Source organism: Marmota marmota, unplaced genomic scaffold (genome assembly GCF_001458135.2).
Source record: "Marmota marmota marmota unplaced genomic scaffold, marMar, whole genome shotgun sequence".
NCBI lineage: Eukaryota > Metazoa > Chordata > Mammalia > Rodentia > Sciuridae > Marmota > Marmota marmota.
Window position 1 is genome coordinate 41,512,929 of NW_025999900.1, and position 14,516 is coordinate 41,527,444.

At 44.0% G+C, this 14,516-nt stretch overlaps 1 protein-coding gene across 4 annotated transcripts in view; it reads left to right on the forward strand.

Annotated features, from left to right (window-relative positions):
- The window catches only part of Lin52 (lin-52 DREAM MuvB core complex component), a 116,808-nt gene extending 111,780 nt beyond the window's left edge, over nucleotides 1-5,028 (forward strand). For all 4 annotated transcript variants that reach the window (XM_048798980.1, XM_048798982.1, XM_048798981.1 and 1 more), the window contains one exon: nucleotides 3,167-5,028. Coding sequence is in view for 2 of the 4 variants with exons in the window: in XM_048798982.1 (XP_048654939.1) it covers nucleotides 3,167-3,222 (56 nt within the window). In the remaining 2 variants the exon portion in view is untranslated. The remainder of the gene's footprint in view (nucleotides 1-3,166) is intronic.
- Nucleotides 5,029-14,516: the final 9,488 nt, after the last annotated feature.

Consider the following 14,516-nt stretch of genomic DNA (forward strand, 5'->3'; position numbering starts at 1 on the left):
CCTTGGGGGGGGGGGGAGAGAGAGAGAGAGAGAGATAGAGAATGTAGACAAGCAATATAGAATAGTAGCAGAAGGCTGTCTCCCTATTCCTAATGGGATTTTGTAGCAGCATGTGCGAGTTTGTTTCAGAAGTCAAAAATGAACAGATGTTGGTATAAATTACCTCTGTGTCTGATGTCTTGCAAATTAAAAGCGCGGTTGGCATCACTAAACAATTTCAGTAGGTTTTGGGGGGGTTCAGTGAGCGGGCGGTGATTACTGTAGCAGGTCGCTAAGAATCTTTACACTGCAGCAGAGCAGGAGAGCAAGGATAAAGAAAAAAGGAATAAAATAAGGGCTATGCGAATTAATCAGAAATGTTAACATCTCTGATGACAAGTGAACAGGAGGGCACGTGCTCTGGAGCAGCCCCTGACCCACAGCAATTTCTCTGGGCACAAAAAGGGGTTGGTGCTTAGGCTCTGATTTATAAGGCACAGCCCTCTTTTAGGGAGCGGCTGTGTCACACATTCGTATATCTCCTATATGGGACTGGCAAGAAGGGAAACTTTCTCCCCTCCCATGTAGAAGATGATGTCTTTTGAATTACTTCTACTTTTATGGTGGTTTTCTGCAGCTCTGTATACTTGGATTAGGTTGAAGGGGGAGGAATGATTGAGTGGAAAAGGGGTTGTTAAAAAGGACTGGTTAAATTCAAGGAGAGCTTGCAACTGAGACACTACAGAATCTCCTTTTTTTTTTCTTTTAAACCCTTTGATCCCTCAGATAATTGAGTCTTTTTAATTCTGTGTCTTAAAATATTGGTCATTTTTCCATGGGAAGAAACAGTAAGGAATTGGGGGGTCCGAAGTACAGCAGGCAGAAGTCACACTGTAAGGTCAGGGCAGAACTTGTAGGCTTAGGGTTTGGGACAAGGATGTCTTCTCATCAGAATTCTGATTCACCACTGTCTTGTTTCCACAGCACCTGCTTCTAGCCGTGTCACAGGATCATTTGATAACTGTATGCATTTAAAGCCCTTAATAAGTACTTGAGAACAGATGGGTAACTTATCCAGTAGAAATAAACAGTGCCCAAAAGTATAAGCAAACTCCTGTAGGATAAGATTGAGGGAAAAGATTCCAAGGAATGGGGTTTTTAAGATTGTTAGTCCCCCTTATCACAATCCTTCATTCATTCCCTCAGAAAATACTGCGTGTATGAGAACTTACTTACTCACCTGTGAGAAGGATTGTGTTAATGATTGCCACTATACCACGTATGTTCATTGTTAATATTTAAGAGAAGAGTAGGGCAGGAGGCAGTAACATAATCCATCTTACAGATGAAGAAAGCAAGGCTCAGAGATAATGTCCAAGCCAAGTTGTCACCCAGCTACTAAGTGCTAGCACTGAAATTTAAACTGAGCTCAAATCTTGTGGTCTCTGGAAGAAGCCCCATGCTGCTTCCCATAGGCAAGAGAGTACTTGATTGGATTTCCTCTGGAATATGTTAGCCCCTGACCCCTGATCTCTCCTTTAACTTGGCATTACTTCCATCAAGGGAAATTATTTTTCTTGCCAAATAAGCAAGGTACATTCAAAAAGACTCCCACGGTGGAGAAGCTGGAACACCAAGGGCCACTAACTAGTCTTGTTATTTGTGTAAAGGAAGGAAATTAACATTTGTGTTCCTATTAAGTTCTAGTTCTTTTGTATATTACCATTCATTTATCCAGCTATCATTTATTCAGCAGATACAAGGTCTAGCGCTTAACAGTCAGTCTCTGTCCTCGATTCTTATATTTTAGTGGAAGAAGACATACATAAACAAGTTTTTGTGTGCAAGTCCTATGGGAACTTTGAATGTATAGTTTGGTATAAATCCATCAAGGAATGAGGAGGTCAGTTTGATTTGGGGCAGGGTGGCATGGTGGGCAAATGAGGCAAGACCCAGCACTGGGGATTCCACTCCTGGCTAACAGAATCTCCTTTCCCTTTGTTGGAGCTCAGGAACTAGTATAAGCTAGGAGGTGGATAGATAGAAGTTACCCATAGCCTCCCTGTGATGACAGTTTATATTATGCAAAAAAATGATTTCTTCATTGTACAAATAAACAAGCAACTGGCAGCCCACTCATCCAGCACTATTTTCTCTGGACTTTGGAAAGAAGGCCAGGGTGAAGGCTCTTCTCATTCCTGCAGGTGCCTCCCTAGCCATCTCACTTCTTTGGCCAGGATGGAGCCATGTCTTTGGGAGGCCACAGGCCACAGCCTGTCCTGGGCCCACTGCATGGTTTCAGAAGACATCTGGCCTCCAGGGCCAGCCATCAGAAACTTGGAGAATTGTTAAAAAATGACCTTGTGGGATGGGGATGGGAGTGTTTTACTGTGTATGCTTGTTGAGCATTTGCTTGACAGAGCTAAAAATGGGTTTTCTGAAGTGATCCTTGAAATCGAGAGATGTTTTGCTTTCATTTTGGAACCTTATATGTAGGAAAGTAGCTGTATAAAACCACTGGTAACTACAGCAGTCAAAGATTGATGGTGCTGAAAGTCAGAGAAAGACACATAAACCTTGCCTGGCTATATTAAATACCTAAGGACTGACAATACCGAGAGAGAGAAGACCAAAGCTCCATAAACCGCACTTTATTATTCCTATCCCCAGATGAACTATACTGAGGGAATATAAACCCTGTAACATTACAGCATGTGGGGACAACCACTGCCGAGATGGGATAAATGATCTCTGATTTTGATTGGAGATTATAGATGTCTACAGATCAACAACCCAGAGAAGACTCTTATCTTGGTTGGATTTTAGCCTCCAAAGAAAACCCCCATGAGATAGTGAACATGGATGTTAGGTTAGATTCTTCAGAAAGATAGGTAGGTAGATAAAAAAGAAATTCCCTGGTGATTTTTTTTTTTTCCTAAGGATGGATGGTAGTCTTCCCTAGTTAGCCTATACCATATAACAACTGCCAACTTCAGGATCTCTCTCCAGTTTTACTTGTCAATAACAGTTTAGTTTTTCCCCATTTAGGAAGTTGGTGATGACTGAATGTGTTGGTAGCAACTTGATATACAATTTAAACCAACCTGCATTTTTAAGTTAAATCTTCCTAGATCTTTCTTTCACATTTTAGATTTTCATTGATCTTTTGTTTGCTTTATGATTCCAGCCAGAGAGATGACACGGGGGAAATTCCTCAACATTCTAGAGAAGCCCAAGAAGTAGCAGCAGCTTGTGGACAGGTGTCCTGGGGACTCTTCCCAGTGCAGTTCTGACGATGCACACCTCGCTTTTCCTCGGGAGAGGCCAGAGGCTGTACCTCAGGACTGCCCCTCTGCCTTGCTCCTGGCACTCTGCATCTCTGAGGAGATTTGGTAGCAAGAGAAGAATCTGCTCTACTCAAGGATCATTGCAGTTACTCCATCAGCTTCTTAGCCTGGGATATTGGTAACACCAGAGATCCTATCAATCTTAAAGGTCAAAGTCATGCTTTTTCATTTCTGGACATGGTTCAGGAGCCCCAGGATCTTCTACTTGATTCGATTCCGTGATGGTAAAGTCACTTGTGACACATTGATTGGATGGGTTCTTTTGAGTTGAACTGGATCTTTTAGGAAGTATTTATGATATGAGATCAGAGACCAAGTAGGTTCTCGATCAGACCATGCAGCCTGACCATGAACTCTCCAGTATATAATAGGTTCCAAGATTATCCAGCTGGAAAAACCAGAATCTTCTGGAAATTTTACCTCTGTTTTTTAAATTCTACACCTTTTGTTATAGTCCTATCCTCCAATGCTGCCCATTCCCCACCTCCCAGGTATGACTCTTGGCAAGGGAATCCCTGAGTAGTGAGTCCCTCCTGGAATTAGCTTATGGAGTGAAAGGTCCATCTAGGTCACATTAGGATATAGACCTCAAGGCCAATATGAAGATGACATCAGGACTTTGGAGTTCTAGTTAATCTGTTACAGATTTAAGTGAAGGAGTCAGTATGGCCTGATAGATAGGAAAGGGGCATGATTTATGGGGGTTGCCATTTGATTGAAAACTAGAATCCTAATTAACCTAGTTGGTGCTATGGGATAGTGGCAATGTTTTGTCCACCTTATCTCCCTTATGGCATATATGAGATACTTCATAGAAACACACACACACCTGAAAGAGGAGAATTTCCTCACTTAAATACAGCTTTCTGATGTTTTGAGAGGTGCATGGGGTTTCCTAAATTTCATGGAAAGAATATTCCTGTGGTAATGATCTGAGGGAGTTTGGACACAGGAGAAGTTGCGGTCAAAGTTTGTGGTCTTGAATGTCTGCTAACACACAACACTCTTCAATTTAATGGCTGGTCTTTTAGCCATTTTATGACATTTGTGCTTATTTCCCATGCTAGAATTAACATTAGGTTTTACTCTCCTTTGTGTCACTTGACCATCCATGCCATCTACTTTTTTTGCAGGGGTAGGGAGGACAGTTGAGCACGAGACACAAATGGCAAGCGGGGAAAGGAGAGCATTCTGTTGGGTTGCTCCTCAGGAGGGTCAGTTGTAGAGACTTTGATTTTAAGTTTATGACTGATATTTCTTGATCTCCCTAAATTCGGTTGAAGAGCTTGTGCGCATGTGTGTACCATTAATGTCAAATTTTTTCTTTGCTCTGTTTTTGAGAGTTGATAATATCAGGCACTTTTACATGTTTGGGGAAATTAAGAAGTATATGGAGAATACTGGGATACCTCCCCCAAACCAACTCAAGTCTGTAACCGGAAGCCAGGTAGTTGGTTTTCTGATCTGCTTTGGCCTCCTTCTTTTACTGTCATCTTATTCACCAGCACTTATGTAAGTAGATGTTTTAGAATTTCGATATTTATTGGTTTTGTAATTGTCATCCTTAGAAATGTTAATGATGTATTTTTATATTGATAATATAAATTTATGTACAGTGTATGTGTGTATATTTCAAGATGTTAGAGGATTGTACTTTGTATATGATGTTTTCTGTGTCTTCCTAATAAATATGTCCCTTTTATAGGAGAGTGAGTTTTTTCTCAAAGGGCCAAGTTGCATATTTAAAGCATAGATTTCATCAGAAGGTACAACTCTAGAGACAGAGGGCCTACATATCTTCCCCTTTCATATCCTATAGGGTGGTTTGGGCTTTATAATTGTCCACTTGTTTTCCCAGTTTCCATCTGTCCTACCAGCCATCATCCATTCCTGGACGATGGCTGGTAGGACATCTGGTGCATCTTGTCTGAGCACCTGGAAACCTGTGGCACCTCCCTGGGTCTGCTGATACAGTGTGGATTGCTCCACCCAGCATGATAAGACTTTGCATGTAACCCTAATCCACCCTTCAGCTTGGTTTCTTCCTCTCCCCTGTGTCAAGTCTGTTCCAGGTCCCCGCTGGAGTGCCTTTGCCCATGCCATTGAGTTTCTGGAAAGTCTTGCTTCCATTTTGTTGTTATTCTGTTCAACCTGTTATTCCTATAAACCCCTAATGACCCAACTAGAAATGATCCTTCCCCCCCCCAACTTCCTACAACACTTAGGTGTGCCTTTCCTCTGGCTCCCAGGGCATTCCATCCTGTGTCTAAGTGATCTGAAGACAGACCTGACTGTCCTGCCAAGTCATAAGCTCCTCCAGGTTGTGACTGTCTCCTACATATCTGGTTCTTTGAAGTGGACTTCAAAAGCTGTTTGCAGACTTCCAGTTAAATATGATGGATTGAAAAGAAATATTTCTCTGCTGCCCACTAAAACTCTTAGCATGAGTTCCTTTTCAATTCTGTTCCAGACCTAGAGAAGAGAGAGTACACATTTTTCTCCCCCAAAAAGAGAGAGTACACATTGCTGTCACCCATTGATAGCTGGCCTGCCCTAGATCAAATATTGCCCTTCTAGAGAAAGCATTTTCTTTTAAGAAAAGAAAATTGCTAGTCAGAGCAATTCATAAGATACTCCTAAAAGTTCGAAAAGATATTGATTGTGCTAATATCAAAACACTATCATTAATTTATCTTTTTGTTATTATAAAAGATACATATCATATACATATTCTTTTAAGGAACTGGGGATTGAACTCAGTGTCCTCTACCACTGAGCTACAACCCCAGGCCTTTTTATTTTATTTTATTTTCAGACAGTGTCTTGCTAAGTTGCTGAGACTGGCCTCAAACTTGAGATTCTCCTACCCTAACTTCCTGAGTTGCTGGAATTATAGGTGTTAATCATTATTGTTAAATAGATACTTCTAACAGTTCTGCTGTATTGGCTATCTAGCCTCTGGAGTCACCCAAATTATGACAGTGAAAATGGAGCAGGTGAAAGTCATTCCATTGTCCCTATAGCTTTGGAAGTATGTTTGGACCTCCATAGGGACTTTGTAATGAAGTGAAGAAATTTCATTTATCAGTGGGATGCTTCCATTCTGTTTCCTCCAGGATCAAGGCATCACAGGAAGATGAACAGAGTAGAATGTGAGGAAATGAACAGGTGGGCCAAGGCAGATGGTCCCAGGGGTCAAATAACATTGTTTCTCAACAGTGCTCAACTCTGCCTACCTCTGTTATCAAGCATTTGGTTATATTCTCCATTTCGGTTTTTTTCATCCTATAAGAACTACAAGACTGACTATCTGACTGACTTCTGGTCTCAGTAATGCAAACCTGTAATCCCAGCAACTTGGGAAGCTGAGGCAGATGGATTGCAAGTTCAAGGTCAGCCTCAACAACTTAGCAAGACCCTTCTCAAAATGAAAAATAAAAAAGGCTTGAGACATAGCTCAGTGGTAGAGCCCTTGCCTATCATGCACAGGGCCCTGGGTTCAATCACCAGTACTACCAAAAAAATTCAATTAACAACAAAAAACTATCTGCTCCCTGCATGGGCTTCATTTTACCACAGAGCCTTGTAATCCTTGTTGCCAGAGAATGGGCAAGCAATGGGCTCTCCAAGGTCAGTTCCTATGTTCTGATTGGCATGTAACCAGCTTTTTTATCTATTTAGGCTTTGGGTATTTTGAGTGTGTGTCCGTGACTCTACCTAAAGAGGCCACTGGCCTTCCCACCCTCTGTCCCATACTTTTTCTTCTAGACAGGGCAGTTGGGGACTTCAGGTGGCACCAGGTGCAACTGTGAGGCTCCTAGTTGGCGCGAGAGCTGGCAGAGCCTGTTAATTAGCACAGGAACACCCTGATGCTCCATTAGCTGGGCCAGGCATTCGGAACCTTCCCCTCCTGGGGGCCCCTTCCTCCTAATGAGAGCTGGGAGAAGGGCCCTCACAAAACACTGCCTCAGAATAATATTCCGCTTTGTCCCCACTAGTAACCAGGGCTGACAGGATCACTCTGTCCATTTCTCTTCTAATTAGCACAATTCCAGCAAGGCCTGAGCCAGCAAATGGAGAAAAGCGATCAAAAGCGATCGGACAACCGTACCGAATCACAAACACAAAGAGGGCCATTCCCCGTAATTAGGTGAGACAATTCCTCAGTCTTTTCTCGGCTGGAGTTTGCCGCTAAGACTCTTGCTGTTTGGGTCCCAGCAACACAAGTTACATGTCTCCCTGGGACACTAATAAGCCCCAAATTGTCTTCCGCTTCACACAACTCTAACCAGAAGACAGATGCAGGGTGTGGGGCAGGGGAAGCAGCCCAGGAAGGGGATGGGAGACAAGATCTCTAAGCAACCAGCTGCTGTAAGGTTCCGTGACTCCAAGAAGCAGACATGGGACTGTGGGCTCGAAAGAAGAGCTGGCCCAGGCACAGCCTAGGCCCTGTCCCTGGAGCTGGAGCCTAAAGCCCTTAGAATACTGACCCTGGGGGAAGTCCACTCATTCCCGGCCATTTGCCTTGCTCTATCTATGTCTCTATCTATCCTCATTTGGCCTCCTTGCCACCCCTCCACACAGGTGGCATCGTGGGCAGCTGTAACCATTGCTGGAGCTCCTCTGCAGCTTTCTGAACAACTGCAGCTTCCATGACAAGGAGCACCAACCCTCAAAGAGCTCATGACCTGCAAGGGGCGCCCACTGCCACTCTCACTCCACTTTCATTTCAAGCCCCGTCACCTTCATGTCTCTCTGCCTCTTCTCCAACCCTATTCTCTCTCCTGGATGATTCCTGGCTTTTAAAACAGAAAAGTGGCCCATCAGCTGCCAAGGCCAGAAGCCCCAACTGGCCACACTCCATGTGACTCAGAGGTTGGCCACTTAATGAACAAACAGCCCCAGGATTGCAGCCCATTACAGGGATTACTTGGGGCAATGCAGTAACAAACTTGGTCATAACCAGGGACAAAGGAATGCAGGGGAGAGTGGCAGTTGGGATCGCAATTAAACTCAAGCTCTGAGCAGAACTGGCTCGCACATATTTTTATCCTTATCTTGCCCTTTGTTTTCTGTCAATCTCTACCTGATGCTTTTGAAAATGACCTCAAGGAAAAAATTATGTAGAATCCAAGGAGCCCAAAACTCAAGTCATCAGAGTTGCTTTGTTGTCTGCTGGGCACAATCAGGAGCCACTTGTCAAAAGAAACTAACTTTATTTTTAGAACCACACACGCCAAACAAAACAGCCTCTCAGGAAAAACCCTCAGAGCCCAACTGCCACCACTGGCTTTCCACAAGCCTCTCTCTCCCCCCACAAGCTTCTCCCCCCCCCCCACAATCCTCCTGCTCTTGAGGCCGATTGGCTGGGTCATGTGGGCGGAGCCAAAAAAGTCCCCCAATGAGCAGCTCCGTGGTCTGAAAGGGCAGGGAAACAGCCCAATGAGCATCACCGCAGAGGAGCCAATCAGCTAGATGTTGCTGGGGCCGCTGTGAGCCAATCATCAGCCGGCAGCTGGTTGCTGGCAGCTGGAAGTTTGCTGGGGCCCATTGGGCTGTGGCTCTCAACACTTTGTTGTCTTTCCATCTTTTTTGAGACACAGTTAATAGAAAGATTTAACTTGGTCCAAATTTGCTCAGACTCTTACAGCTTCTCTGGTTATAAACAGAACTGTAGTTGGCACATAATAAGTGCTTGAAAAGAATTCGTTGAAAGATGGAGGTATGCCTCGATATTCAGTGTTATAGCCAGTTATTGATCTAAAGACAATGACAGCTGGGTTTCTGAGAGAGGTAGGGATGAGCTTGTACAAATCACTGCTTTCTCAGCCTCAATTTCCTCAGGAACTTTTGTACTTTAAAGGAGACAGCCCAGGCACTGGGGTTGTGGCTCTGTGGTAGAGCGCTTGCCTAGCATGTATGAGGCACTGGGTTTGATCCTCAGCATCGCATAAAATAAATTTAAAAAATTAAGGTGTTGTGGATAAACACATAGACTTAAAAGTCAGGCTTCCAGGGTCCAAATCCTGCTTATGCCATCTACTGGCTATGTGACTTGGATATATTGCTTAAACTCTCTCTCAACTTGGTTTTCCCACTTATGAAGTGGTTCCAATAATAGCCCCTAATTCCTATAGTAGTTGTAGAGATTCAGTGGGTGCTTGCAAAATGTGAGAACAGTGCATCACACACTTTATCTGTTATATGACTGCTTGATGGGTATATCTATAAATAGTTAGACTCGATGTCTGTAATTTTATTATATTCATATTTGTGAAAAATTAATAATAATAACCCTATAGGGAAAATATGGTAACCTTTGGTTACTTGAAATTGTTAAGCAGCTGGGCACAGTGACACACACCTATAATCCCAGCGACTCAGGAGGTTGAGGCAGGATTGTGAGTTCAAAGCCAGCCTCAGCAAATTATCAAGGCCCTAAGAATTCAATGAGACTCTGTCTCTAAATAAAATGTTTAAAAAAAAAAAAAAAGGCTGGGGTCAGATGTGGTGGCACACACCTGTAATCCCAGTGGCTTGGAAGGCTGAGACAGGAGGATCATGAAGTGAGTTCAAAGCCAGCCTCAGCAACAGCGAGGCTCTAAGCAACTGAGTGAGACCCTGTCTTTAAATAAAATACAAAATAGGCCTGGAGATGTGGCTCAGTGGTCAAGTCCCCCTGAGTTCAAAACCCGGTACCAAAAAAGTAAAAATAAAACTAGTGGCTCAGAGGTAGCCTAGCACGTGCAAGGTGCTGGGTTTGATCCTCAGCACCAGGTAAACATAAATAAATAAAGGTATTGTGTCCAACTACAACTAAGAAGAGATTACTCCATGCCAGCATCGATACCTTTGTGACTCTGCAGACAGTGTCACTAAAGACCATTTGTTGCTGCTAAGCAAGGAAGAGGGAAAGCTATTCTTTGTGACATTGGCATGTTTCTGAGCTGATACTGGACTTAACCGTGAGCTTCAAATCATTGCACTTTGCTGGGTTTTGTAGTCCTGATATTTTCTGAGCCTCTGTGCTATTCCTGCAACTGCCCAGAAACACACTTCCTGCTTATTCTGTCCCCCCTCCCACCAGCCCTTCCACACTTCCTCCAGATGCTTCTCTGTGGCCTTGGTTAGGTCTTCACTACCTTCCGGGGCTGAGCTGGGTCTACTCTAGCCTCAGCTCCCCTGAGAGCCCCTGGAGACCAGCCTGTCCTCATTCTGCAACCTTCAGCCTCGGGATCAAGCGAAGTCAAAAGTCACTCCCTGGGCCTTGCTGAATGCAGCCAAGCCCCAGGAGCCACGGTGGCGGGCGAGTGGCTTCACACAAAGGAGCAGCTGTGAAGAGTCAAGTTGGAAAAGTCACCGACTTGAGGCCAAGTGGAAATGAGAAGCTCTGGTTGTGGCTGCCAGGGAACCCTGGAGGCAGGGCCACAAGGGGCTCCACCAGAAATGGTCTCTGCACAATGAAGTGGCTTGAAGGAAGGCCAGCTCCCCAGAGCTGCCTTACCCTGGTCTTCTGCTCCCCACCATCTGTGTCTACTGCTATCCAAGACAGAAAGACCCAAGACCCTTCAGATAGGTGACTATCGAGGAAATTATGGCTCATTCACTTGGTGAAGTATCAGACAGTAACTTAGTATGTTTGCAAAGAAGGTAAAATATCAGAAAAAAAATGATTTTGTCATGAGGGTAAGTGAAAATAGCAAGATACAAAATTATAAAGACAGCAGGATCTCCAATTTGTAGGGGAAAAAATGGAAGGAAGTAGGCCAAGGTCATAATAGTGCTTTCTGGCTTGGAAGATTGTGGGTCATTTTTACAGCCTGTGTTGCTTTTATAATACAGGGAGAAAAAAAGCCTCTGGAGGTGTATGCAAAGACCCTGTCCATAACTCAGCCTGTGAACATGCACATGCATGCACGCACAGTTCACCAATAACCTGTGTGCGTGACACAGGTGATGACATTTGTTCTTAGATATGCAAATGTCTATGTCTGCAAACCCCATATTTACTGAGCTCCTACTAAGCCTCAGCTGTGCCCTAGACTTCACAGGCATGTAGAGAAAAATCACTTGTTCCCTAATCACGGCAGTTGCCACCCCTCCTCACATTCCACCCACAAAGCCTTTGCCCAAGGATAGAAAAATGTCAGTCAACGTTGCAAAATCGCCATCTTGTCCCTTAGTCCATCCCTACTCTGAGAAAAGTATCTCACCAAATTTTGCTACAGAATCTGAAGGCTGAATTTCCCTAGCTCTTAGGCATGAATAACATTCCTTCAGATGTGTTTGAGAGTCTCCTCACCATCTTCCTGCTCGCCCTCCCCTTCCCAATTGGGAGAGAAGATAAGTTAAGGGTCAATGGGAGGAATGGGTCAGGGGAGAGTCTGGAAGTATGTTTTCATCACAGACAGCAATCAGAAGCACTGCCCCATCAAGAAATGGAGAGGAGCAAAAAAGTGCATTTCAGCTGGTCAAGGTGGCGCATGCCCGTAATCCCAGCCACTTGGGAGGCTGAGGCAGGAGGATTGTGAGTTCAGAGCCAGCCTCAGCTACTTAGGTCCCAAGCAACTCAGCGAGACCCTGTTCCTAAATAAAATTAAAAAGGGCTGGGGACCTGGAGATGTGGCTCAGTGGTTAAGTGCCCCTGGGTTCAATCCCTGGTACCAACCTTATATGACGGAACCCATATAAGCCACAACTTCACCGGAGATGAGTATGTATGTATGTAAAGTCGGTTTCCCTCCAAGATGAGACACATATTCAAGGAGTTGTTAGAGAAGACAGAAAAGCTCCTGGACCAGATGACGTTAGAAAGTAGCAGAGGAGAATGGATCTTGTCCTGAGAAATGACTTGACCACACCAGCCCCAGGAACACAGTCCCAAGCATCTGCCTAGGCCTGGGAGGGGCCTAAGGAGTTTTGCCCCTCATTTCCCTCATAAAACAGACAAAAATGAACAAAAATATGTGTCATGATGAGTAAGAAAAATCCCAAGCCTGCCACACCTGCCCCTCCTCCCCCGTGTGAGCACTGTTTCATTCTTATTTTCCAAAGAGGCACTTCTTCCCTGCTCAGGATAGCAAAACAACAAAGGGAAAATGGCAGCTGTGTGCAGCCTTGAGTCCAACCGGACCATCATGGTAGCTCTGGGGGTCCCAGCCAGACGAACTGGGCTGGCCAGATTGGATGAGCCTCTGAAGGAGGAAGAAATGCTCGAACAACAGCTAAAGCAGTTGCAACAACAGGACGATTGCAGGGCAGGCGACACTTCCCAACATCACCAAAGATTGATGCAAATTGGTTTGGTTCTGACCCTGTCACACCAGGAAGGATAATGATTCCAACAGCAACGGGCAAGGGAGGGGCACATGGTGGGGGCCGCGAGGATTGGTGTCTCACTTCACATCTTCATTAATGATCTGAAAGACAGGGGTAAACAGCATGCTAATGAAACCTGCAGATGATTGGTGTTACAAACCCCAGAGAGGACAGGGAAATAGCACGCCAGACCCAGAGAGCTTAGAAATATGGGCCGGAGATTGTCAAATGAGATTCGTCCTAGGAAAATGAAAGCAGACATGTCAGGGAGGAAAGATGGAGGTGCCCCTGGGCGGGGGGCCTGTGAACCTGGAAAGCAGATGGGTGGCAGGGTCAGGAGGTTGAGTAAGGGATAAGGTTTAGGGTGTGTGTCATTAGCCTATGTCAACTCTTGGACCCCTCTGCAAGGCTGGGCCTCTGCCTTCTCAGCCACGAGCCATGCCTATTTGCTATTAAGCAAAAAAATGCCACTTTGATCCATTTTACTAAAATGAAAGACAAGACACATTTAATATTTTTTACCCTCAATTATTGGGGATGGTATATTCAAGAGCAGAGGAAAGAAAAATTTCCCCATCTTCAGTGACTTCCCATCCAATAAACATTTCTTGGAGGTATAACTCTTTCATACAAAGTACACAGATCTTCAGTGAACAGTTCAGTGATTTTTTTTTCCTTGAGCAAATCTAGCTTCACCTTGCCTCGCCTCGGTTTCCTCATCTGAACGAGTAGAGCAGCAGTACCTATTTCAATAGGTACTATGCTGTGAGAATTAAATGAGATGGAATAGTGAAGCCCCAGGACATAGTAAGCACTCAGATGTAGGAGATCAATATTACTGTTTATTACCCTACAATTTATCCCCTAAATATATAATTACCTTCTTAAACTTCTTGTCAGTGCATGGATGCTGGGTAAATCCTGTTTGATGGATTGATGGCAGTAGAATCCCCTTTTAATGTGAATACTTTCGTTCTTAGCCAACTCAGATCTTCTTTGAATGAAATCACTTTCTTCAAAATAAAACAAAAACAAGTAAAACCTTATATGAGGGAGTCCATTTGAAGATAGAATGTTCGGCCATGAATCAGCCAACCACACATGCATGCACTGTCTGATAAATCTTAGCCCAAAGGAAATACCAGCCTAATGGCTAAGAACCCAACTTTTGAGTCCAATATGGGTTTGAATTAGGGTGACTAATTGTCCCATTTGCTGTGAACCCAGGAATTCCCTGGGATGAGGGACTGTCTTACTAATGGAATAGCTAGTCACTCTACTTTGAACCCAGGTCCTGCTACATAATATGTTTGGGGTGTGGCATTATTGAACTTGGTTTTCTCTTCCATTAAAGATGGGAAACAACCCTTTCTCCAGGTTGTTCTCCAGGATCAAGATCATGAGATACTCTTTGGTAGTACTTAGCAAAGTCAGTACTAAGTACTACTGTTTAGTAATACTTAGCAAAGACATAATAAATGTTCAGCAAACTAGTCTATAATGGCAGAAGTCAGACAGGCTGCCCTTATTGGGGGACAGGCTGGGAAAGAGCAGGGATAGAAGTGTTCCAGCAGAGAAATGCTGATCTTTGAAAATAACACTCCTAGACATCAACAGAAGTGTTTTTCTTAGCCCTGTTTGTTATGTAAATAAGGCAAAGAGGAGAAAATAAATTTATTTTCATGGAGTTAGTTAAAATAAATTTTAAAACCTTTAGTTGTTCCCTTCTTTGTACATACTCCACCTACAAAACAAAGGCTTCCTTCCGTTTTTCTGTGCTCCTTCCAGCCTCTGTTCACGCAGACACTTGCTCTGTCATTGTCATGATGACCTTGATTTGAGGACCCTTTTGTGGTTCTTGGTTTGCTTTAA